At 40.7% G+C, this 24,912-nt stretch overlaps 1 protein-coding gene across 4 annotated transcripts in view; it reads left to right on the top strand.

Annotated features, from left to right (window-relative positions):
* The window catches only part of gpc5a (glypican 5a), a 135,613-nt gene that overhangs the window by 43,454 nt on the left and 67,247 nt on the right, over positions 1–24,912 (top strand). For all 4 annotated transcript variants that reach the window (XM_056412612.1, XM_056412610.1, XM_056412613.1 and 1 more), the window contains one exon: positions 16,136–16,256. In XM_056412612.1, the coding sequence (XP_056268587.1) occupies positions 16,136–16,256 (121 nt within the window). The remainder of the gene's footprint in view (positions 1–16,135; positions 16,257–24,912) is intronic.

Raw genomic sequence — 24,912 nt, 5'->3', positions numbered from 1 at the left:
TTCGTTGGCCCTTTCCTTCATTACGAAGCAAGTTAAACAGTGAGACACACACGAGGGAAACCGTATCGACAGATTCAGCATTAATTGGCAGAGATTGGAAGAGATGGGCGACATTTGTGATGGATCTTTGGTTGGTGTGTGGGGGGGGCAGTCGTCTTATGGGGTGCAGTTGTATTATTCTCCTGTGACTGGCCATACAGAGACAAGTGTGGGTAGAAACTGTGTGGAAACATAAACACAGATAAGCCCATCAGAGGATGAAGAGCTACAGCGTGTGATCAGTAAACTATAAAATTGACTTGGACTGAGCAGTTTTACTGGCTCTCAAGAAAGATTGGCGATAAGATATCGAAGGAAGAGGTTAAACAATCCTACTATATTTTATCTCTTTCACTCTGAGTTCCACTTTTTAAATGTAGCCAGGCAAACACTATCAGTTTCCAGTTCATATATTTCTAGGTAATTAACAGACTAATCGAATACAACTCGCCCTGCAATAAATTCTTCCTTCATGAAGGTTGTTATCCGGGAGCTGTTGTGAGAAATAAAAGAGTCGACGCACCTTTCACCTCTGCTGCTGTATCACAAATACAAATCAAAATATAACGGATGTATTTCAACTTCAAGCTGCATCACGTAATTGAAACTGGTTGGCTGGAGGCGCCAAACCTCCAGAGCTCTTTTCTTCCTTTTGTAACCTGTCGCTCAATTTCAAGATTTTTAACCAAAGGCTATGGATGTTGTCTCCAGGTTCGGCTATGAAGCTCAATTTGTGTGGGAAAAAACACAAAATCAAATAGTTGAGTTTTAAGCAGTGGTGGGCTGTCAGGGCCAGCAAGGCCTTCTCTGCTGGCCTAAACATCAGAATATACTTAAAATAAATAAATAAATGTTCCCACAAATATGTATTCAATTATTCCCCAGAGTAAGAGTTATACTCTTCATTTCATAGCTTTCCTCTTGGTTGCACTGCTTCCAGCCCCAGGTTGAGATTTGGAGGGCTGGTCTTTATGTTAGATCTTTTATCCAATCATATTCAGCCATCGTGTGTTGCCAGGGGGCTAAAATCTGCCCTTAGGCCTTCAGAATCAACATTGCGGGCGCTGGTAGCTTAAAGTGAATGGGAATGACAATTTTGTGTCAACCAATCAGCTTTAGAGTTGGCTCCTGAAGGCCAGCTAGAAGGCCCCGGAACCGGCACAGGAGCCAGCTAGCAGGCGTAGTGCATGCACGTCTTTTGATTGGATTACCAATATTGAGAGGCGCGTCCTATGGGCAGGTATATGCAGAACCTCAGGACTAGGAAACTGAATTTGATAAACGAATTAATTCGCGTACTACTAAGCTGTTTTTTCAACCCACAATGGCGGAAGGAGGAGAAGATATCGATTTGGTCGAGGATATAATTATAACGCCATTCTCAAGACGAACTTTAAGACCGACGCCGACGCTACAAACTAAGCCCGTCACAGGCGGGGAAGGGGTTCGTTCGCCACTTTCAAAGTTCCAACTACGAGCACTACCAATGGCTCAGGCTCCGAGAAGCTCTGCACACCGGACTGCTGGGAATGCCTATTATTTGCAAGTGATCGATTTGGTGTTTGGAGCCACACTGGCTTTGCAAACTTGAGTTGTCTAACCAAGGCAGCAACGAGACACCAAAGTACGGCTCGGCACTTACAAGCACCGGTGCTTTTGAAAACTTTTGTGGACACCCGAGTGGATCTACAGATCAACGAACAAGTTGAAAAGGTGAAGAACAAGAGGGACATATTGAAAAGACTCATTGTGTCATATGTTTGGGTAAACAGGAACTTTCATCTTCATCATCACGGTGAAACTGCTTTGTTTAGTGAACACACTGTAAAAAAAACAAAACGTTGGACTTAAAGTTTAAAGTTTGTGGACCAGAAATGGATAGAAGACAAATATTAATATAACTCTGTTGCACTCGACTATGTTCTTGCCTCTTAGTTGAACTGTACTGTATTGCACTGTCCTGCAATTCTCTGAATAAAAATGTCAATTTCAAGGTGACGCAACGCCTGGTTATACTGCGTCTCTGTCTAACTGTATAGTGTGTGGCATCATAATGATGGTAATAAGAGGTGGATTAATTCAGGTGGGACTGTGTAGGACTTCACTGAAGGCCCAGGCCCCAGGCCCACCACTGGTTTTAAGGGTTTTTACTGAACATAAAGAACATAAATCAAGTTCACATATTTATAATGAAAAGAAACCTTGTCAAAGTGGGCAGTCATCGTGTTCTTCCAACTCGTTGGTAGAACGCCATCTTCATCTGATACAAAGTGGTATCAGCTTAAAAACCTGACCTATACAAAAGGTCACATAAAAACAGTTAATTTAAAAACACAAAAACATGTTAATAGCAGCAACCAAAAGCGCTGACATAGTTAAGAAATACAAAGGAAAAGAAAAAAATCCCATGTCATATAACAAGATGGGGGTCTAACATTGACACAACATATGCTAAGCACATTGCACAGTCTACAACACAAAATTCACTTAAAAGTAATCAAGGTACACTCACTGCTGTCTGCACCCACTGCTGTCTGCACCCACTCGAAACAGCAAGTGGCCACCCTTGACCCGGATATTTATTAGGACTCGGGTCCTGGATTGGCCAATTAAAAGATTTCCCTCCCCGAGCCAATCAGTGGGTTCCTTTCACTGTTTAAAAAAAAACCCCTGCATATAGCCTGAGTGAATAGTGGTTTAATGGCTATGTAGTTGTCACAGCAAAAAAAAAAAAAAAATGGTGCTAGAATTCTCAGAGAAAATCTGTCAGTAGGCTCGGTCCGACGACAGTAAACTTCCAGTTTAATTTCATTTTAACTGGTTACAACTGCTGTTTTGTACTTCCAGTGAAGTGTTCTAATTATGTATACAATAACTAATTTATATCAAATCAGATGTAAATTAAATTTAAATAAATACATACTTCTGATGTTTCATACCCACACTTACCATTGAGTCTGATGTTTTGCAGCCGTCACTCAGCTTGAGGCTTTCTAAGGGGCCTTCAGGAGATGTCTGCGCTTCTTTACTATAATCGTTCTTTCCTGTGGCCCGTTGAGCCGCTGCTACACTGAGTGAAAAGATGGATGAGGTTGAGAGCAAAAATAAATAACGGTTTCACAGGGGTGATTAGACTGTTGATATTTTGGTCCCTTTTGCCAATGTGTTGTTTACTGCTGTGGATCCACAGTATCTGCAGCTGGAAAAAAACCAGCAGATGTGGCTTCTTGTTTCTGCCACATAAAATAATCTGGAGCTTTAAACTGGGCCTCAGTATCGTGTCTGAATGGGACCTTGAATTTAGACAAAAGCATTTTTTACTGTGCAATGTTTATCTAAAACATTTCTCATGATTCCTCATGTATATTTTAAGTACAAATAATATTAATGTTGTCATGCTGGACATGCAGGAATGAATGTAGATTTATTGCAAGTTCCCCAAAACTACACTTTAATGTTAATTAGTTTGTCATCAGTTGTGTTTATGCCCATCTCATGAATATCAGATCAATATTCACTTTCTTTTAACTCTGTTTTTGGTCTCTACCAACTCCTGAGGGAATGATCTGGTTATTTAGCTGCTAAATGCTTCACTCCGTTTCCAGCTCATCTCTGTCTGTCTGCTGCTTGGTGTGGAGCAGCTGGTATATCGTGGCTTTACAGAGTTTAAAAAAAATAAAACGGCTTCCTCTGAAAACAATACTTTGAGAGAGTGAACCAAAAGACTAAAGCTAAACAATGGGCCAAATATTGATATTAAGCTCCATAAAGCAAGGGATAATTATTAGTTGCCCAATACTGTACTGAAGAACAATTTGAGAAACACTTCCACTATATATTTCTGAGGGAGATGTTGTACTTTTTGAATATCGTACTTTTCAGATTTACATTTTTACAATGATCAATATCTCAACATATGATGCATTACAGAATACTTAGTAAATTATGCACTTCAAATTAATGTACATTAATCAGCAACCAAAATTCGGCAAATATTCTGTATAGTGAGTACTTTTACTTTTGATACTTTAAATACATTTCTCTGTAATAGTTCTAAAGTTAATGATCAGTCAATGAGTAAATTACTTTTTCCACCACGGCCCTAAACACACAGCCACACATGTCCCGGTGAGGGTGTTTAGGCCCCGGGTTTTTTAGCCTAGGGACGCCATTGGTACACGCCGACACATCCGCGCAGTGCCTTCGATCTCCGCGATCTTGTCCGTCACCATGGAAACATTGTCACATGACATCTAAGCACTTTGGTGCTCGTGACGTCACGGAGCCCGAACCAGAGTCTGTAAGTAGAAGTGATTTCCAGCAAAGCAGCAGGGATTTGTGAATCTCACAGGAGCGGTGGGCAATAGGCGATTCAGAATCGCCTACACGGGAGGAGCGATTCATAGGCGAGTATGATTATGAATCGCCTACCTCCCCAACGGGGTGGGACGGTTTGGCGAGAATCACCTCGTGTGATTACTCCTACACCCCATCCCGGGGTGGGTTTGGTTCTGTGGGATTCACAAATGGGGCCCTTTTAACCCCTTAGTTTAGTTTAGTTTATTTTAGTTTAGTTTATTTCGATCAGCAAAATATACAACAATCAGAATTCAACAAAAGAAGAAAGTGGCTGACCGAAAGGGTCGAGGCTGAAGCTATCTAGCTTATAAGTGCCCTAACCTATGATTTCTCAAAAAAACTTATTTCAAAGAACCATATATATATATATATATTAGTGCTGTGAAATGTTAGCCCCGAATGTTAATAAAAATTAAAAAAAATAAAAGATTTGGCACACAAGTGGTTAACACTTCCAGGTCGCACGTGATGTCATTCACCCAAAACAGCGGAGTCAGGCTGGCAGCAGGCGCACGCAACAGCAAGCTTCTGTCTGAGAGTGTTTCTGTCTACAAATTTCGCTGCTTCACTCTTCTGGGCTAAGCCCAGCGCCGCCGCTCCCATAACGCGCATCGCTCTTCCGCGATGCGCGCCGACACATCCGCGCACACAGGTAAGCACCCCCCCCCCCCATTGGCACCGGGTTTCGGTACCCAACCCTACCTGTGACAGCCAAAAACCTGTTACAGTCCAATAGGTAACTATTTTATTTTTTAACTGTGAAAAATTATAACAATACGCCATGTTACGGTTTGCTTGGCAATGTACACGAAAGGTAACAAATCTGTCAGTGCTCACATCCATCTATTTTAAATGGCTTTGGAAATTGTGTGCTTCGTCACGCTCACATTTTGACAATAAATGACTGATAATTTGCAGACAGTGAGAGTTCCAGCACTGACAAATGACATGTTACTAACCCGCTTAAATGTCCCAACACAGGGGCGCTGCAGGCTTCTTCAAGTCTTATGACAAACTATTAGTGCTTCTTCAGCTCCACTGCTGGCTGGATAAACACGTCGTTATGAAACGCTGCCATTGTGAGCGGATGTCCAATCATTGTTCGAGTGTTTACTTTAAACCTTACATCCTGCCTCCACTATTTAATAGCCTGGGAATAAGGGTGTTGCTCTAGTCTTGTTGATTTGTTTATGCGTGTTTACTGAACTCCTCATAAATCCATAATCATCCTCTCCATGATCCTCCTCATCTCCATGAAGCAGGTGTTGGAATTTGGACAAGCTCGGTCAGTGGAGGAGGATGGCAAAGACGACTAAGCCTCTAAAGTTTGGTTCCAGAGAGGAAAAATGTTTTTCATTAGAGTGATGATTTTGATAATCTCCACTGGATTGAGACCAAGAAATTCTGTACATGAAAGTCTGCAGGACATTTGTTTGGTTGTGCAGTAAATCATAACGGATGAACATTATTTTGAATGTGAGGATATTGAGCATGGATATCATAACGGCTCTGATGAGTCTTTTAGTTGCTGCTCTTTCCACATCCTTTTAAACGTGAACATTATTGTCCTTATGGGGCATTAACACCTTTTAAAAATCCCCTTTTTCAGTGACCATCTGCTTTTATGAGGCCATTGCACTTCCTAGCCAGACAACTTTTACATTAGTCGTTATTACCTTCTAAACCACTCAAATATTTAAGAGGCGTTATAAAAGTCCCTTTGCCATTTGAGGGCTTCTGATATCTTTTTTGGAATTCACAATGTGGATGATGCAGTAGCTCATATGCACACAGAGCTGCTTAGGTTCAAAGAAAACATTCGGTACACTATAACATGGCCTTTACAATCCTAATAATGGATTTCCGTGTGTGAGGTAGGTGTCATTTTGGGCATCAGTGTTGAGAGGTGCGGCGCCATATGCTGGCTGGTACATGTTTATGTAAATGTTTTTAAAACGATGTTGATATGGCGGGTCGTGTACAAATAGTTTAGTTGTGGCTATCAAGTTGAAGCTGGAGCACCGGGAGGTTATAGCAACAACAACAACAACATCGTCTGAAACACAAAGAGACATTACACCTGTTCACTCAACGACTGATGGACACTAGCTTGGTTTTCCAGTAAAAAATATCACTGACTTTGATATCTTCCCCTATTAACACCAACGTGAGTTGGTGGCCGGGTGCTTTTGTCAAACTAATTCCTGCACTGACTTGAACCCGGTAGTTTCAGCATACTGTCTGTTCGACCAGCTCACACTCCACTACTCTCGTGCGGGGATCTTGGGGCTTTGTGCCATTTAAAGAGCGAGTGTCGTGATTTCCCTAAGCAATAGGCATTGTGAGAACATGAATAAACAAAGTGCCCATCCAAAGCTGTTATGTCATTGTTTAAGAGAGCGAATGGGCACAGCAACCTGAAGGCAGATGCATTACAAGTATCTTCAAATGAATAAGTCAAAGCATGACAAATTTAATATTTGATCCATGTGACACTGGTCCAACTCCATTCCCTACACAATGTTTATATTAGGACTAACCTGCTTTTCCAAATACATTTGGTGGAAGCATCCTTTCTGCCTGCATTATACTCATTTGCAGCATTCTTCCCAATCCAAAACAAATTCAAGGCAGACTTTATTTATTGCTGATGGGAGATTGGTTTAGCAGTCCAACTATAGCATTCCTTTCCCTTCATGTCAAACAATTTTTTTTTAAGAAACAGATTTAGAAAAAACAGAACGTTTTTCTGGGTCTTTGAAGCTTAAAAAAATATCCGAATTTGCTGTTTTGAATGTTCTGCATTTAACATGCATTTTAGTTCTGTTTGCTAAAAGCCTCCAAAAAGAAAGATCCTCATCTATAAATAAGTATGAATATAAAACATATTTAATTCATACATATAGAGTTGTTATTTACACCCAGTTTCCCCTACAGGACAATGTAGAAAGACATCTATTGTTTTGTCATTTTCAAGCTTATATTATGCAATCTACTTTTCTTTTCTCCATCATTTCCCCAAAATTGCATTTCACCAATGTTAGTGCACTGACAGTCCTGCAGAAGTTTGTGATTATAAATATGTGATTAATCTGTCTCCTCATAAGAGCAAGTCCCAACATCTCAGTACAACGGTCACACAGTGCCCATTACCCACCGACCAAGCAGACCATATTAATTACCGCTGCCTCCTTGCTCAAACAGCTCTGTCTGGCTAATTCCATAGTGTCCTCCTGGCACAAGTCAATGAAACTTCAAGGCTCAGGGCTTCCTAGTAATTGGAACAAACATGGCGTTAGTGATGTTTGGAGCTAAATCTTTGCCAGAGGCACTGCTGACTGCAATTGTATTATCCTCTTTGTCACAGCTCTCAATAAAGGCACACAGTTATAGATACTGGCAAACCTTGTAATACTAATTATAATAATCCTTTATGAAAATACCTTATTACAACCTGTCTGCAGAAGTTTTATGTCAGTCACTTGATTTTTCTGATTCGTGAATTTGTGCCCAAATAAAAATGGCATTCCTCAAACAAACTCTTGATTTAGCGCACATGTCGTGGATATTTAAACATAGACCTATTTACTGCAGGAGGTATGTAAATGTTGATGCATTATTTAATCAGTGTCGCAGTGTTAATGTTCGTTTCCGTAATAACTCTGGGTTATTGTACCTAACAGATGTTTGTTTGAAGCCTGGCCCCCTTGTTGATTTTACACATTAAACTGCCCATGTTACATTGAAGAATTTTCAGTCCTGAGCTTAAGTGAACAGGCTGCTTTTAAGAGGCAGTCTCTCCCAGATCCTCTATGTGCTCCACAATTAGCCAAAGGGACTTTAGTTTCCTCAGTGACGACTGGGAAACAGGTATTGCCTTCTAGCCTACTAACCACAGGCCTGCTTTGTTTCTCACTCAGCCAACCATGAACAGGGTGCATGGTCCACCTCCTTCATCTCCCGAGCCACTGAACTGCTCTCTCCGTAACATGTTGAAGAAGATGCTCTCAGGCATTTAGACAGCCTTTTTCCTTCTCTACGACGCTGTGAAAAAAGGTTTGGATTCAGATTCTAGATGAACATTTAAATGAACCGAATTGTCTCTTGCCTTGTTTCTTCATGTTTGGCCCGTTTCCCGTATTAGGCAAAACATAATGGAAAAAAGTGTTTTGTGTTTATTTATCACCAAAGTAATCATACATCTCACAACGGCAGATAGTGTGAAGGCAAATAATTAACAGGTCTGCTGAACTGCAGCTCATGATTCATACCTCAAAGCCAGCAGAAGCATAATGATATAAAACAGTGGGAGCGGTCTCTGATCTGCTAATGAAATGATGCTGTGAACGTTGAGCAGCCATCCATAAACTGCTTCCAGAAATCCCGACAAGCTAATTGAAACACTGCATGTGTTGCTTTTAGGTCAATCAAATTTTGAAACAAATATTTTGCAATTGTAATGATGAACCAACAGAGAATTATCATCTGAATATTTTGCTACGTAGGTTTTTAGGTTTCAGCTCATTGTTTAAATAAATAGACTAAATAACTACATCAGCAACAGCTATAGCAACAACTCTGGTGTGTTCTTCGGTTTCAGTGTCCTCTGGAAACCTAAGTTTGTATCGGGAGCATTTTGTTATGTTTCATATGTGTTGGTGTCAAATAGTTTTCTTCATTTGATTGTATTTTGTCTATTTGGATGCGTTTCTCTGAAGTTGCACTGTGTTATGTGCTCGTCAAATTCATGTCTAATTCGGTCTATCTGGGCCTCTAAAAAAATATATGGTGTTGTTATTATTATCTCTACCAGGAGAATCATGCGATTGCGTCAGAGCGTGCATGCGTCCATGAGTTATTGTGTACTTATCTGTCAGTCCACTGCACGTATTGCGTTCAGCAGCTGCAAACTGCATTATATTTAGGGTGTCCACTTATGGCTGCATGTTTGTGGTGAGTCACGCTTTCACAAAACACTTTTTATTTCCTGTTTATCGTGCCGCAGATTGCCTGCTACTCCTAAACAGGCCCTGGCTGGTAGGGCCCACAAGTGATAAAACAGCCGAGTGTTTCTCCGAATCCCAGCCACTTCTCTGTGGCCAGAGACACACTAGTGGAAACCATCAACTGTATGTCAAAATTGCATCCGATACACTTGTCTAGAGACGGGGTGATCCAGTTGTGGGTTGTGTTCATTCAATCAATAATAAAGCAGGTCAATCAGGGAGAGACCAGTTAGATGAGGAAAGGATAGTAATGTTTATTGTTAACAGATGATATGAAATGAAGTCTGAGTCTTTGGTGCTTGGACTCTACGGGGAGATTTGTAATTGAGGGCCGACCGCCCCGATCAGCAACGAGATAGATGAAGACGAGTTGTTGAACATTTATATGAAGCAAATACATTTTTCTTATTCTGATGAAGACTAGTTGATGAGGCTGATGGATCCCCGAAGACTGAGAGGAGATGGGGAGGGGCGCATAACAGCAACATGAATGAACTTAAGGTAGAGAGACAGTCATATTTATAAGCTAACTATGTCATTGTTTCCCTGTGCTTAGTGGATAGAGGAGACCAGCTGATCTGCGCAGCTGGTGTCGTGATGACGGCACTGAACGATGATAGCGAGTAAACAATGATTGACCATGTGTGAGAGATGATTGGCAGACGTATGAGGAATAAATGGTGGGCTCGAGGGATATGGTCTTCCGACTGAACTTGCGCTATAGCTCCATTGGGGCAGACACACCTAGCGGAGATCTGCACTCGACTGACTCAGTGCCCCTTTGCAGGTATTATGAGATGCATTATTGTTGTTCCCAACTATTACTCACCACTTTGTCACAGGGTGAAGCGCAGGTGCAGAGAGACAGGCTGGACTCCAGGTTTGAGTGAAACAAAAAAACACTCTACTTTGGAAAAAGCTAAAACATAAAATCTCTGGCTTGAAAGCCACTACAAAAAAACACTAGGAATTACCATGCGAACAAAGACTGAGAATGAGACATCAAAACAGAGACACTACGAGACAGAGATAAAGACAACAAACCGACAGGAGACAAGAGAAAGACTGGCACAATATATAGGGGGAAAACAGGTGTACGGCATGATGCATTCAGGGAGACAGAAGTGGCTGAGGGCAGGTGAAAGGAATTAACCAATCAAGGAGACACCCACACCACTCCGCTCCTCCGCTCTCTCCACTGGTTACCGGTGGCTGCTCGCATCCGCTTCAAAACACTGGTCCTGGCGTACCGTGCTCTAGACGGATCGGGCCCCGTCTACATCCGGGATATGGTCACACCGTACACCCCGGCACGTTCGCTCCGCTCGGCAACAGCCAATCGACTTGTGACTCCTGCACCTCGAGCTAATCACTCGAAATCCAGACTGTTTGCTGTCCTGGCTCCTCAGTGGTGGAACGAGCTCCCCACTGACATCAGGACAGCAGAAAGTCTCTACATCTTCCGTCGGAGACTGAAAACACACCTTTTCCGACTATATCTGGATTAAAACACAGATTAGCACTTCAGTGGCACTTAGATAGCACTTACTTATGGTACTTTTGTAGTTAGACTATGTTGAGGAAATGTTACTTCCTGTATTCTTGTTGTTCTTAGTTTGTACTCTAGGTTGAAATGCACTTATTGTAAGTCGCTTTGGATAAAAGCGTCTGCTAAATGACATGTAATGTAATGTAATGAGACAGAGGAGTGGCTGAGGGCAGGTGAAAGGAATTAACCAATCAAGGAGACAGAGGGGTGGCTGAGGGCAGGTGAAGGGAATTAACCAATCAAGACAGAGGAGACACAGAGGAGAAACAGAGGAGACATAGAGGAGACACAGAGGAGAAACAGGAGAAACGGAATAGGGCGTTACACCACTGCCGGGATACAGATAAGATAAGACAACAATCTTAGAAATATAAAGGACTACATTTGTCACAGTAGCTTGCATGTTATGCACAACCTCTGTATTGAGAAGAGTCATGTTCCTCTTGGGTTATCAGAGTAAATGACTTTGACGTCCCAATCCCATTCTGTCCCGGAGTCAAGGAATAATACAAAAGAGGTCTTACATGTTTTTATTTCTAGGTGTGAAGAGAGATAGTTGAATGAGAGAGGGATATGAGCCAAGAATAAAATGATTGAAATTTCCAATCTGCAGCCGAACAGCAGTTTGAGCAGAGATGAGATGCAAACCAAGAATCCCTTTGGGGGTGAAGGGTATGGATTATAGGATCCTACTGCTGGTCCGCATAGACACAGGCAATCACTCAGCTGTTTGATATCCTCTTGTAGGTTGTGCTTGATGCGACTGCGTGCCTTTTCCTCACCCTGAAGAATATCAGATGATATGATCAGAGTTTTTTGCTTCTTTTATCTATGACACCTTTTAAGGAGCAGACCTTTACTTTCTAGGGTTGCAACTCCCAGAGAGTCATTGTGTTGCATTGCCAGCCCTGCAGCCTGTTACAAGAGATTGTATACGTTTCAGGTTATGGATCCCAGTGGCATAATGAAATGGATTGCTTACTGAAAGAAAGAGGAGCTGCCTGTACAGATGTGTGTGCACTTGTGTGTGTGTGTGTGTGTTTATGTTTAAGGATACAAGTGATATTTGTTCCTCCACATTTAACTGCACTAACTACTCACTCACAAATACATCATACATGCCTGTGGTTTTCACAGTATAAAACAGCTTTTGGTTGTAACACATTTTTTTAAATACAGGCTGTTCACATTTTCATTGAGCGAAACGGGGCACAGATGGCTCTAATGTAATCTTCTCAATCTGCTATTAATCACACTGTACAGAAAGGAGGGGAAAGACTGCAGTAAAGGTCATGAAAAGGTGGATTTGTAGGACTACGTCTCCAAAAGTGTTCAGCATAGAGTTCAACCTTATTTTTCTTAACAGGTTTACCAGCACCAATTTATTGTAGTGGCAAACCCAACAGAGTCTATCCTCATTCCATTTCTTACACACACAATCTTCATCTCAGCAGTTGTGTCCAGGGATTCAACTGAGCTGGAGGCAGCAGGATCGTAGCTCCAGTACACACGGTTCAGGTGCAGTTAAGTCCAAACACATCAGCCTCAAGCCGGAGGCACCTGCAGCAGCCAGCCAACAAGGTCTTCACTTTCACACTTGCATTTTGGTCAAAGGGTGCAAGGAGCCAATTACTATGGCAGAAAAAAAATCTCAGAACTCGTTGACACGCACCTGGTTACTCTAAAATCCAGCATGCAGCTGATCCGCAAGATGCCTCCAGTCTCTTCCAAGCAACACAGATTATTTATATAAACAGAACTTTCCCCTAATTTAAATGTTTTTAGATTGGATGTTCATACTCAACTTAGGTTGAAGAACGGTCGAACGTTCAGCATGTCTTTGATCAAAGGCTGGCACATGTTTAGTATATGTCATCTACAGCATGATGCTTCAGTTTAAAGATGTTTAAGTCCCAGTTATTATGTTTATTCATATCATGGATCAAATATATATTATGTAAGGGCTAGTATTTGCATTTCCAAATTGCAGGTCACTTGGCGAGCTTTGGTTTGGAAAGATATTTTCTCTTACACAACCATCTGTAAAGCAATGGTAAACCAATATATTAATCCAAAAGTCTCAAAGAGCTGTATCATTCTATTTATTTCAAAGAAGTTTGAAAGGGTTTATATCCTTGAATCCAGGCGTCCTGAAGATGGTGTCAATAAGCAAAAAGCCAGAGACAACTTTCAGATGCAAAATAAATCAATTTACTCCGTGTGCAAGTGATGTTTGCTGATAAGTTCAAGTCTTTGGGGATAGATTGGTCATCACTGTTTCTCTGAAAGTCTATTAATGTTTGTAGACTTGCAGCTTGTAAGAAAAATATTGTCTTTTTTTCTTTCTCTTTTATACCGTCCTTTGTATAAATTTGGCAAACGAAAAAGGCATTTTATTAACACAACTTTGACTATTTGCACTTGCTCTCTAAATTAGCAAGGGACTGTCGACAAATGTTAAATGTTCACTTTAATATTTCATTTGAAGCAGCTGCCAGATGAAAGACAGCAGCTAATCCAGAGAGAGAGAGTACAGCGGCCACACAACAAGAGAAGAGAGAGCCCAATAAGAAAAATAGTGGTGATAACTAACCAACTGCTGAAAAAAGTAACAAGGGACACTGAGTGGCAGCTGTATTTTTCTAAAACTAATCACATTTAGGAGTTCCGATTTGCAGGAAATTAACATCAGAATTGCATCTCAAGGACCCAGACATCCGTACTAAATTTGAATTCTGCCACCAACCTTTTCTTTTAAATAAATTAGACACCCAGGCTTCCTGCACTTTATCTATTCATACTTTTTCTTTCCCTTTCTGACCTTGTATTGCCTGAAGAGCACTCACCAATTTGTGTTAGTTTCAACAAAATCACCCACCAGACATTGAAGCCACTGATTGTTTTTTTCATGTTTTCATGTTAATTCTCTAATCCATATATTTAAATTCATAGAGACATCAGGCTAACGCCTCAGTGGTCTATTCCATCTGCCCCCCCCCCCCCCCCCCACACACACACACAGTAACAGTGTTACATGTATTGAATTATAGTCCAGTGGTAACTTTGAAAGTTTGTTTCGAAGTTGTTTGATCCAACCATTTCCAATAATTCCAGATTACTTTACTGAACAAAGTATAGATATAATACTTACCAAAATTCACAATATGATTGTATCCATCTGAGTCGTACACAGACACACATAGCCCACATACACATATGAGACTTTTAGTAGATTAACACATGCAGGCATGTCTTGCCTTCCCTGACCCTTTCTACGCTCCATACACGCAAACAGACACACATAATAATAATAATCATTTATTTTATAGAGCGCTTCTCAAGACACCCGAAGTCACTTTATAGAGTTCAGTAGTCATACATACATCATCATACCGGTGGTGGTAAGCTACATCAGTAGCCACAGCTGCCCTGGGGCAGACTGACAGAAGTGTGGCGGCCAATCAGCGCCTACGGCCCCTCCGACCACCACCAACATTCATTCACATCCATACGATGCGGTGCATGTCTTTATGATGGTGGGGGAAACCAGAGTACCCGGAGTAAACCCACGCAGACACGAGGAGAACATGCAAACTCCACACAGAAAGGACCTGGAACGACCGGGTCGACCGGGATTCGAACCCAGGGCCTTCTTGCTGTGAGGCGACAGTGCTCACCACTGAGCCACCGTGCTGCCCACACACGCACACACGCACACAAGCACACACATACCCACGTGCACACACGCATGCACAAAGACACACACATGCACACACACACCTACATGCACACACAAACACACACACACATGCTCACACACATGGACTCACATGCGCACACACTCGCAGACACACATGCACACACACACTCGCACACACACTGGCATGCACAGGTATTTCAGCAGTGAGTGCCTTTACCTTGGTCTACTCGTTTGACTCGGCGATATGCTGGAGATTGAGATGTGATTGAATTGTTCTCCCTCACCGGCCGTCATGGTCAAAGTCATGACAGCTGACAAACTATTCAACCTAAAGAGTGAGGAGTCCTTGAGGTGAACTGAAGAACATTATCAAGCTATAACAACAAGGAACTGCTTTAAAACAAGGATTAATGCCGCATATTGAGACGTTAAACCACAGATCATAAATGAATAGTTGAGTCTACCGTACTCGCAGTGTGGTTTAATAGTTTAATTTCTAGGAGAGAGCATAAAGAGCTTGATATATAGTTTTTATAAAACCATACATGTAATGTGCAGCCTTGCAGCACTGCAGCAGAGACACACGGCTGCTCATGTCCATCACAAATCCTACTTTAACCGTAGGGTGTGCCGACATATGAATTATGCCATCACCTTTGTATGTGTTCAGAATATTGATCATATTTTAGTATTGGCCCTCAAGAGAAATGAGAAAAATAATTCGTGTTAAGTTTGCTTTGCGAACACGACGCCGATGTATTTCGCAGTGGTGGAAGAAGTATTCAAGTACCAAATCCTACAATGTAAAGATTGCTTGAAAATCATGCTTTTAAAAAACTACAAAAGTAAAGTGCAGAGTTATTATCACCAAAACGTACTTAACGTGTTGAAAATGGGAACTTCTTCTGCACAGACCTCTTACTAATATTTGATTTTACATATAATTGTAGCTATAGTTGTCACTACTTTACATACATAAACGTCGGTGTCATGAGATGATTAATGGGAGAGGAAAGTAGAGAAGGCACAATTCGCCACACAAATCTGTCTACATTTTCTGTACTTTTCTCTAATCTTAATTAATCTGGACATTAGGTAAGAAATGTCTCTTTGGTGGAACTTCTAACAACTGAGACAAATGAAACGTCACACTCTACTTTTATAACAAATCACAAGACTAATCGTTTGTACCCACTGGTTTATTCTGTAACAAAGCATGGTGTTTTCATAAGCTCATCATATATTGTGTGTGTGTTTGTACTAATGTGAAAAGTAACTGGTGCTACTACTCCTTTGAATTGTAGTGAGTTTATTTCCCTGTGAAATGTTGTGGCGTAGAAGCATACAGTCAAATTATCTTCTAGTTTATGTGCTTTATCACTTTCCACCACTGGCCTTTCACATGTTACGCTTTAACCGGCCTGATAGATGTATGGAAACACTTACAGGCCGCTCTGTCTTTTGTGCTGGCTTCATTTACAGCTACACTCTGCGTGTGGTCGGCAACGGGATCAAGGCTCAGAGTGCCAACCCTGAAGTGAAAGTGAAGGGAGCTGACCCTGTCATCAATCAGATCATTGATAAGCTGAAGCACATCAATCAGGTGAGCCTCTCTGCACATTTCCTGTATCTACATTATAGCATTTCTTTCTCTTTCCTTTGCAGCTCTCACCCCACTTGAAGTCTTTCATTCAATCCCTCATTCTTTCAAACATATGGCATCAGTCTCCTCGGGCAATGTGCTGAGTCTCTGTGCGTCTTTGTGAGTTTATGGAACATTAAGTATCTCTTAGCTCTTGGCTTGTTATTCAAGGTGCACAGAAAAGAAACAACTGCTCACAAAGCTTTAGCCTCTAAATCGTGACCTTTTTGAATAATCTTATCATCTTTCATATTACCAGTAAGTACCGACTGATAGAAAACTAGTTTCAAATGCAAAATCATCTCCAGACAATGAAAACAAAATCAATCTTTAAACATTTAGAAACCCATTTTGTCTGTTTTGCGTGCCTTTATATTTACAAAATTATTTTTCTGTCAAAATCAATGTAGCTTTTGTATCACCTGGCCTGCACGCTTGTGCTGCTGCGGCTCCTTTCAGTGATGTTTATCTCTCAGTGTGATGAGATTAGGGCAGTTTACTGGAGCACTTTCTCTTCTGCAGCTTCAATAACAGCTGCTGGGTTGTTGCACTGCAGCAGCAGCAGCGATTCACATGTCTGTTGCTATGCCTTCCCAAGTGGCGGGCTGAAGGCCAGGTCATCTCTCCTGACCCCAGGCTGGCACCCCCTCCCTGACTAATTCACACCATCTGTGGGATGTCAGAACACATAAATCTATATCGTAACTATTTGAGAGCACCTGATCTCCCTCGTTGACATTCACTGTGTAAACGTCTTTCACTCTGTGTGTATTTTTGATAGCAGCGTCTTAAATGTGCTTCTTGGCGTACATCCTTTTGGTTCTGTGAATTTTAACTTGAAGGAGAAAAACAGTTTTATGCATTTAAGTCTTAAAAGGTAAGAAATTGGTTATCTGCTGTGCATGATTTACTGTCATTCTGAAACAGATCACGATCGTCACGATCTGCAGAGATTATGTCATCATGTATACTCTCCTGGGAGCTAGTCCTTCAGTCACTGTAAAAATACTCAGTTGTTTTTAGACTGAGGCGTTGTGTGAACTCGTTGGTGCCGTCAAAAGCTGCAAAGAAAAATAACACTATGGCCAAACACTCATGTCTCACTCATTATCAATTATCTCACCCATCAGAGAGGGACCTCTCTGGTGTGGGAAGAACATTGGGGAAGAACATTGGGGAAAACCATTGGGGAAGAACATTGGGGAAGAATATTGGGGAAGAATATTGGGGAAGGTCTCGCTTGTAGCAAAGAAACACGAATAAAACAACGCTCACAGTGCGACATTTGATTTTCATATTCACAGCTCATAGAATATTCTGTGTTTAGAAGTACGATCAGTATATCAAAGTTGTGTTTTTCACTTCGGTTTTGGAGTAATGTTCTGTCATCAGCACCTTCACAGTTGTCTTTGAAATGTCTTGAATTTTTAAAGGAGTCTCTTTCACAATTCAAAGACAGTGACAGTCGATGCATGACTTCTATACAAAAGTGTAAATGTCAAAGGGCTCTTCTGGGAGCAATTCTTCCAAGTTTACTTGGAAATAAAATAGAGGTTTATTGATAGGAAAAATGTGATATGAATGAAATTAAAATACCTTACACTGACTTACTGTCTACCGATTGTCATAAAACAATCTGCCGATGTAAATGCACATCAAGGATTTGCTCAGCAGAGGCAATATGAATTAAAATAATGCGACCGTAACAGTTTCAACTAAAGCTGATTTACAACGTGTTGTTCTTCATGTTTACATGATGTGTTTTCTGTCATTAAGTTGGTCTGAAAACAAACTAATGTTTATTATAAAAATACATTGTCAGATTCATATTCTTTTTCATATTCTTTGACACTCTTGCAGCGTCAGTTGGTCGACACAGACATTCGACTTTGAACCCATCAGCAGGTTTTCACTTATGTGAAAACAAAACACATTTAGTAAAGGCAGTCATGGTTCCCACATGATTTATCCTGATGACTTTGGTTGATGCTCTGACTTTTCCTCTGGCGCCACAATGAGATTAGTATTGGATGGATTGCAATGCAATGCGGTCCACACACTCACATCCCTCCCAGGATAAATTGGACTAACTTTGGTCCCCTGACTTCTCATGTAGCGCCATCATTCGTCAAAATGGTTATTGGTCCAATGTGACCCAATACCCCGCAAAACTAACCACATTCCCATCAGCCTCAGCTGCACTAGGTGCCAAACAAAGACTCCTGGTTTTATTTAGACCAAGGGGCTATGACACTTCAACATTAGTTAGTGAAATAGATGCACACTGTAACAAATTGAGCGATCTTCTAAATACTCTCATTACCATCTTAATAATTATCCAGCTACATTTTAGCAAGAATATGATAAGATCGTTAGCATCATAACTTGTCAGATCAGCTGTATAACATCACTGACATTTACGATACGCATGATGATTCCTAGAGCTTGACAACACAAACAGCCCGTTGTCACGTTCAAATCCAGCAGCTTGGTCCTGCGCTTCAGATGAAGTGACAAATGTCCTTATTTCAACCCAAACCACAATCCTTTCGAAACCCGATTTGTTTTGTTGCTTAAACCTAAGGAAGTTGTTTTTGAAAATACATTGTATGGATCTAACGAGCATAAAATGACATGCAGAGGTGACACGTGGAAAAATGATGCTAGAGGGATACGTTGTGTCATAGTTTGAAGCGTAGGGCCACGAGTCGGGAGTCCGAACGTGTTGACAAAAACAAAGCCATGTTTGACACTCTTGAGCAGGGGTCCCCAAACTTTTTCCTGTGAGGGCCACATAACTTTTCCCTTCTCTGATGGGGGCCGGGGTCAGTTTGTAACAGAAACAGTGTGACGATCGCAGTGGTGCCTAAATCTAAACATTTATTGTTTTCCAGAAAGCCACACATAACCAAATATTAATAACCCTTTCCCGGATCTTACCTAACCTTTTCGCCATTATCCCGTTCAATTTGACAGGGCCTAGTCTAGGTTTTGCGTGGCCAGACTATTAAAAAAAAAAAAAAAAAAAAAAAAAAAAAAAATCAGAATGCGTCTCTGGTATTGTTCAGGGGGCCGGGCCAAATGTGGAGGTGGGCCGTATCTGGTAGTTTGGGGACCACTGCTCTTGAGCAAAGACATTACAAGTGTATCAACCACAGCTCCAACAATACCCAACTTTAGTAATAAAGAAAAGAAATAGCTAATTAGTCCCTCAGAATATAAATATAAAGGAACCAAATTAAATCTGAGGCATTGACGGCATTTCTGTTAATTAAACACTAATGCAACAGGAGAGTCCGATGGTCTATCAATAAATTCATCTGAGGATAAAACAAGAATCTAAAAACACTTCCAATATCCCTTAAACACTGAGATTAGTGTTTGTTACTTTTCATCCAGTCATTGTTAAAGTTGTAATTCGTGCAATAATTTCTGAGATTTTCGAGGCACCAAATGCATCTTCAACCATTTTGGAGACACTGACAACCGAAACAAATGTTACTCCAGCTTCTATATTTTGTTGCTATTCTTTTCTGTTTACTTTGCTTGTTTAATCTGAATCTGGCCAATTTAAAGCCCTGTCAAGTGCGTCAATAGTGTTCAAAAATCCCTCAAAAGTTAGATGTTTGTGTTCAAAATCTACTTCTGTTGAATTCTACTCTTGCCCTTATTGCACAAGTGCTATTTGCCAAATCCTCATGTTCTGTGCCAGCACTGCCTCGAGCACATGCAGACAAAATATAAATAAAGACACACTGCCTGTTCAGCCGAGTAAATAGGGAACCTTGTCTGTTTTAGTCAAGATGATAACCATCCAGATCGTGTGTTCAATGAGCTGTTCAAAGCTGTAAGCTATTTCGCGCTTTTATGGGAAGTCAAGAAGCAAACAACCTAAAATTAATTTGAGCAACATCTCGAGTACGAGTGAGCCAAATTACCCTCGATCACTGGCTCAAACTCAAATTACAGCTTTGTTGTTTTCTGCCAATCACTCTTGTGGATAATAAAGTTTACAGAAGCTTTTCAAATAGGATTTTAAAAGCTGTTTTTCTGTTTACATTTCTCATGTGAGTACGCCAACATTTGTAGTTAAAAGCAGATTGTGTGTGTGATGTTGTCGTGCTGCAAAAAGTGTCACCCACTTTCACACCAAATGCAAGATGTTAACAGCATGAAAGCAATGCTGAGGTCTACCCTGATCCAATCCCCACAGACACTGCTCATTAAGTCAACTGAAGTTCACATACAGGAGCACTAAATGCATATTGTAAGTCGGTAAGGCTCATAGAAAAAAAATGGAGTGCCTTGATCAGTTATTGTAGATATTTGGTGAAAGCTTCAGAACATATGGAGAGTAACAGATTGGTTGATGTGTGATATGAGTCTGTGGAGATGTGAGCCCTGCATGAAAACACCCAGCCTTCTCATTCATTGGAATCAGCAGTCTATGGGCACAGAGGGCTTCGGTAAAACAATGCAGGGTTGTCCTGGGAAACCAGAATCTTTTTTATTTTACCGTTCTAGAATCCTCCTTAGGTGTGTTTTATGACAGGCAAAACTTTTTTTATATATATGGAGTTATTATTCTGGATTCTTATTTACATTTTCTTTATAAAAGACTTCATCAGCCTGGTACACAGAAACCCTGCTGTCTTATTGACTCATGCGGTTGAGCACAAGCTTTCTGAAGCAGTGAATGCTTTTAAGAGAGCTAATTAATCAAAACGGTCCCTGTAGAGTCTGACGTATAATGTACTGTGCTTTAGAGTCACACAAAGTATAAAAAATGCATCTATTTTCATACCATATGTTGACAGAGGACGGAAAAATCGTACAAGCGATGTTGTGTCAAACAATTGCAGACTTTTAGAATTATAATAATCTATAATACATCTGCTTCTGTGTTCACAGTCGTTGTGTCTATTTGCATTATCATCTCATTGATTTACAAATATTTCTGATTGGCATCTCATTAACCCGTGAAGTGCTGTACAAGCCGTCGGCCTGTGTGTTTGAGGGTAATTATCATTTGACATCCTTTTTCAACCCTCAGATTTGATTCCCCTGCCATGTTCAAGGTGTTTGTGTTTTGAGGCAAGTTGAACATAATACATCCCAGGAAGTGGTAATCAAGGAGTGGAAACTGGCGTTTTCGGATGATGTGTTGATCATGTTTAAATGTAAAAAGTAGTTGGTGTTAAATGGTGACGATTTGACTTTTTTATTTATTGGATTTTTTATGATCTATGAATACTGGATGCACAGGGAGGAATTATATAGGTGTGGTGGGGGGGGGGGGGGGGGTTAATGGCAGCCTAGTTTATGATCAGCAAACACATCAATTACCTTCACACAATTGTGCATGCCTGCGTGAATATCTACGATACACCACACAGTATATTACGTCTATATACATCACTATGATACTGGTGCACCTCGTTGATAAGATGCAACTCACCTAAAAGTACATATGCATGTGTGCATGAAGGGCATTATATGTATAAAGAAAACAGGTGAAATTATGTTACCTTTTAAAGGCGCCGCTGTTGGGCATTTTATGAGAGTAAGAGCGATGTTTCAATGCAAATGTTGATATTCCTGTTTTTCATATCAGAAATGTTCTTTACTCTTTCCATGTATATGCCCCTGACCTTGATGAACTGAAACTGCTCGCAGTTTCCCTAGAATCAAATGGAAATGTATCATTACTATTCCACAGCCAAAGCTGCTCGGGAAAACACAAAACAGCACTGCAGCTATTGACAAATTCATCATGCAATCCAAGTGTACAAACTCTAGATTTCATCATCTTGCTCATCAGTAGCTCTTTCCTATGAATTATTTGTCAGCTCCTCTCCGTTTTGCCTGTCCGCTCCACTTGATGTGGTAAAACCCATTAAGAATCTATAACTAGGCTCTGTCCCTGTGTCTCTCAATCAAAATCAGGAGCAAGCAGCTCCTCACCCTGTCTGCGGGCTGAATTATTTACCAGTCATTGATGTGGTGGTTGACCAGCAGTTTTATTTGTGAATTATTCATGCCCGCTCTCCTCTTAGTCCAAAGATTATCACTGAGAATGTATTCACATTTTATTTTCAGTGCTCCGAATGAGAACACCGCATCAGAACATTTGACGGTTATAGAAGTCGGGTTAATGAGTAAAGACAGTCTTGATTATAAACAACATCCTGTTCCCTTAAAGACTATTTTATATTTAACACACCACAGGCGCCAAGCATGACTTAGATTGTTCAATTAAATCATGTTGATATCCAGCAAAGAGTCTGTAAACTCTGATATGTCAGATCTGTGGAAGCGCGTCTTAATTGGAGGCAAATCTCAACACCTGCAGCATAATAATTTGTTTTTCAACCCACACTTGTGTGACTCATTATACCTGAGCACAGAAAAGAGAAACAATTTCAAAGCTACACTGCATATGTGTAGATAACAACTGTATCTTCAATAATTGCATGTGCTTATCCAAGCTTGAAGTCCAGCAACAGCAGCAGAATCCTCTGTGTAATTAGTCATATGCTGCATAACTCAAGTTTAAGAGTATTACAAAATATTGCAATATTAAATTTGAAGAACCTTTTCTCCTAAAAATTGCATTCATATGTAGTTAGGTTTGCCTTGTAGTGATACAATTTACATCAACATATCAGACAGTTGGTCTGATATGTTGATGTAAATGTCTGACAATTTTGAACAGATTTTCATGTTCACAGAAATACATTTTTTTATTTTAAAAGCCAAACAACACCCTTCAAAGCAGGGCACTGTAGTTTTTAGAACACAAATTAATACACATTTGGTGCTTTAGCAAGTATTTGAGGGCACAGATTGGTTTATTTGTGATTGTCTCAAAACAAACTGCAGTGCCCATGTTCTTTGTAATGAAGGAATATACCACGAGTGCAACGTTGCAGCTTATTAATGTGTTTTAATAGTTTTTGGACAACGACAGAGTTCTGTTGCATAGAGGAATGAGCTATATCAGGCTCTACGTGCTCGTAGGACCACTTCTTTTTTGGTTCCTAAAAATAGGACGGATGGTTAATTTTAATTATACTATTATTCCAAAATTCACATTATCATCCATCCATCCATCCATATCCGGGTCTGGGTCATTGGGCAGCGGGGTATTTTAGACGTCCCTCTCCCTCAAAACATTTTCCGGCTCCTTTCCTTTCGTGTGTCTGAGCTCCTCTCCCTATTATCTAAGGCTGAACCCAGCCACCCGATTAAGAAAGCTCATTTTGGCCGCTTGTATCTCATTCTTTTGGCCACTACCCAGCGCTCATGGCCATAGGTGAGTGGGCTGAATGTAGATGGACTGGTAAGTCGAGAGCTTTGCCTCCCAAAAGCTCCCCTTTTTACCAAAATGGCACAACGGCCAAATCACTGACGTTGCACCAAACAGCCTGAAGAGGAACCTGAGGTTCTTGAACTCCCTTTCTCGGGGCAGTGACTCTCCTCCAACCTGGAGGGTGCAATCCGGCAGAGAACCATGGCCTCAGACTTGGAGGTACTGACTCTCATCATTACTGTATTTTGTAATTTCTTGTCCGGCCTCTCACTCACTGATCCACTCTGCTGATGCTGCACTTGGTCTGGATCAACACCCTGTCAGTGCTGCTGCTGCAGTGAGGGAGATGAAAAATGACAGTGTGTGTCATGGGAGCCGATTCACGGACTGACACTCTTCTCCTGTGCCTGGCAAATATGATCATTGTAAGATCTCTCCTCCACCCGTTATATACAGATAGCAGAGTGTGTTCAAAGAGAATACTGATGAGCTGAAAAAGCCACACACAATTTTATTCATCCATCTCTGAATGTGTGATTCATTTTGCCACATGACCCTCTTTAGGATATGTACCCTATATATACTCTGCTCTGTTCATTTTGATTTACGAAAAATTTAGCATATTATTGACTGACAGTCAATCTTTTAACATTTTAATTGTTTGCAGTTCTTTTGGAGCTACCTTTTTTGGAGCTACCTTCATCTGCAGTGGAAAATAGTAGTTTGTGTAGGCAGGATACATATACAGAGATAGATACAGAGTAACAAGGCCATCACTGTGTTCCATTATTGTAGAGGCAGCTAGTGTACACACCTTAAGGGCTTAAGGTCGCACATTGGAGTTGACAGCTGAGTTAACATATGAAGCATTAGATTGCAATAAAGACGATCTGTTTTCTCCAGTGCATGATATTGTTTTAGAAATACTAGAGCAGTGGCGTGGTTTATTATTTTTGATGCTTCTATATGGAGGTTGAACACGTACAATCAATACCTACATTTACCCACTTAGGTTTGTTTATTCCAGACACAGATGCCAATATTAAATTAATCAGTGCAATAAATAATAATGTTGCACTGTGGCATTCTCAACTTTGTAAAATAAAATAATAATAAAAAATGGATAGTATAATCATGTAATACCAAGGAAAACGCACAATAAACAACTCTACACACATCATATGCACAGCTTTAGTGTCTGTGTGTGTGCATATGTGTGTGTATGTGTGTGTGTTTGTGGTGGTACTATTGATTATTCTGACTACCTGTGTAAAGAAACTGTCTCTGAAATCGGTGGCGTGGGAT

Source organism: Pseudoliparis swirei, chromosome 4, assembly GCF_029220125.1.
Source record: "Pseudoliparis swirei isolate HS2019 ecotype Mariana Trench chromosome 4, NWPU_hadal_v1, whole genome shotgun sequence".
In the NCBI taxonomy this organism is placed as follows: domain Eukaryota; kingdom Metazoa; phylum Chordata; class Actinopteri; order Perciformes; family Liparidae; genus Pseudoliparis; species Pseudoliparis swirei.
Note: the sequence above shows the minus strand (reverse complement) of the source record. Positions and strands in the feature narration are given on the sequence as shown.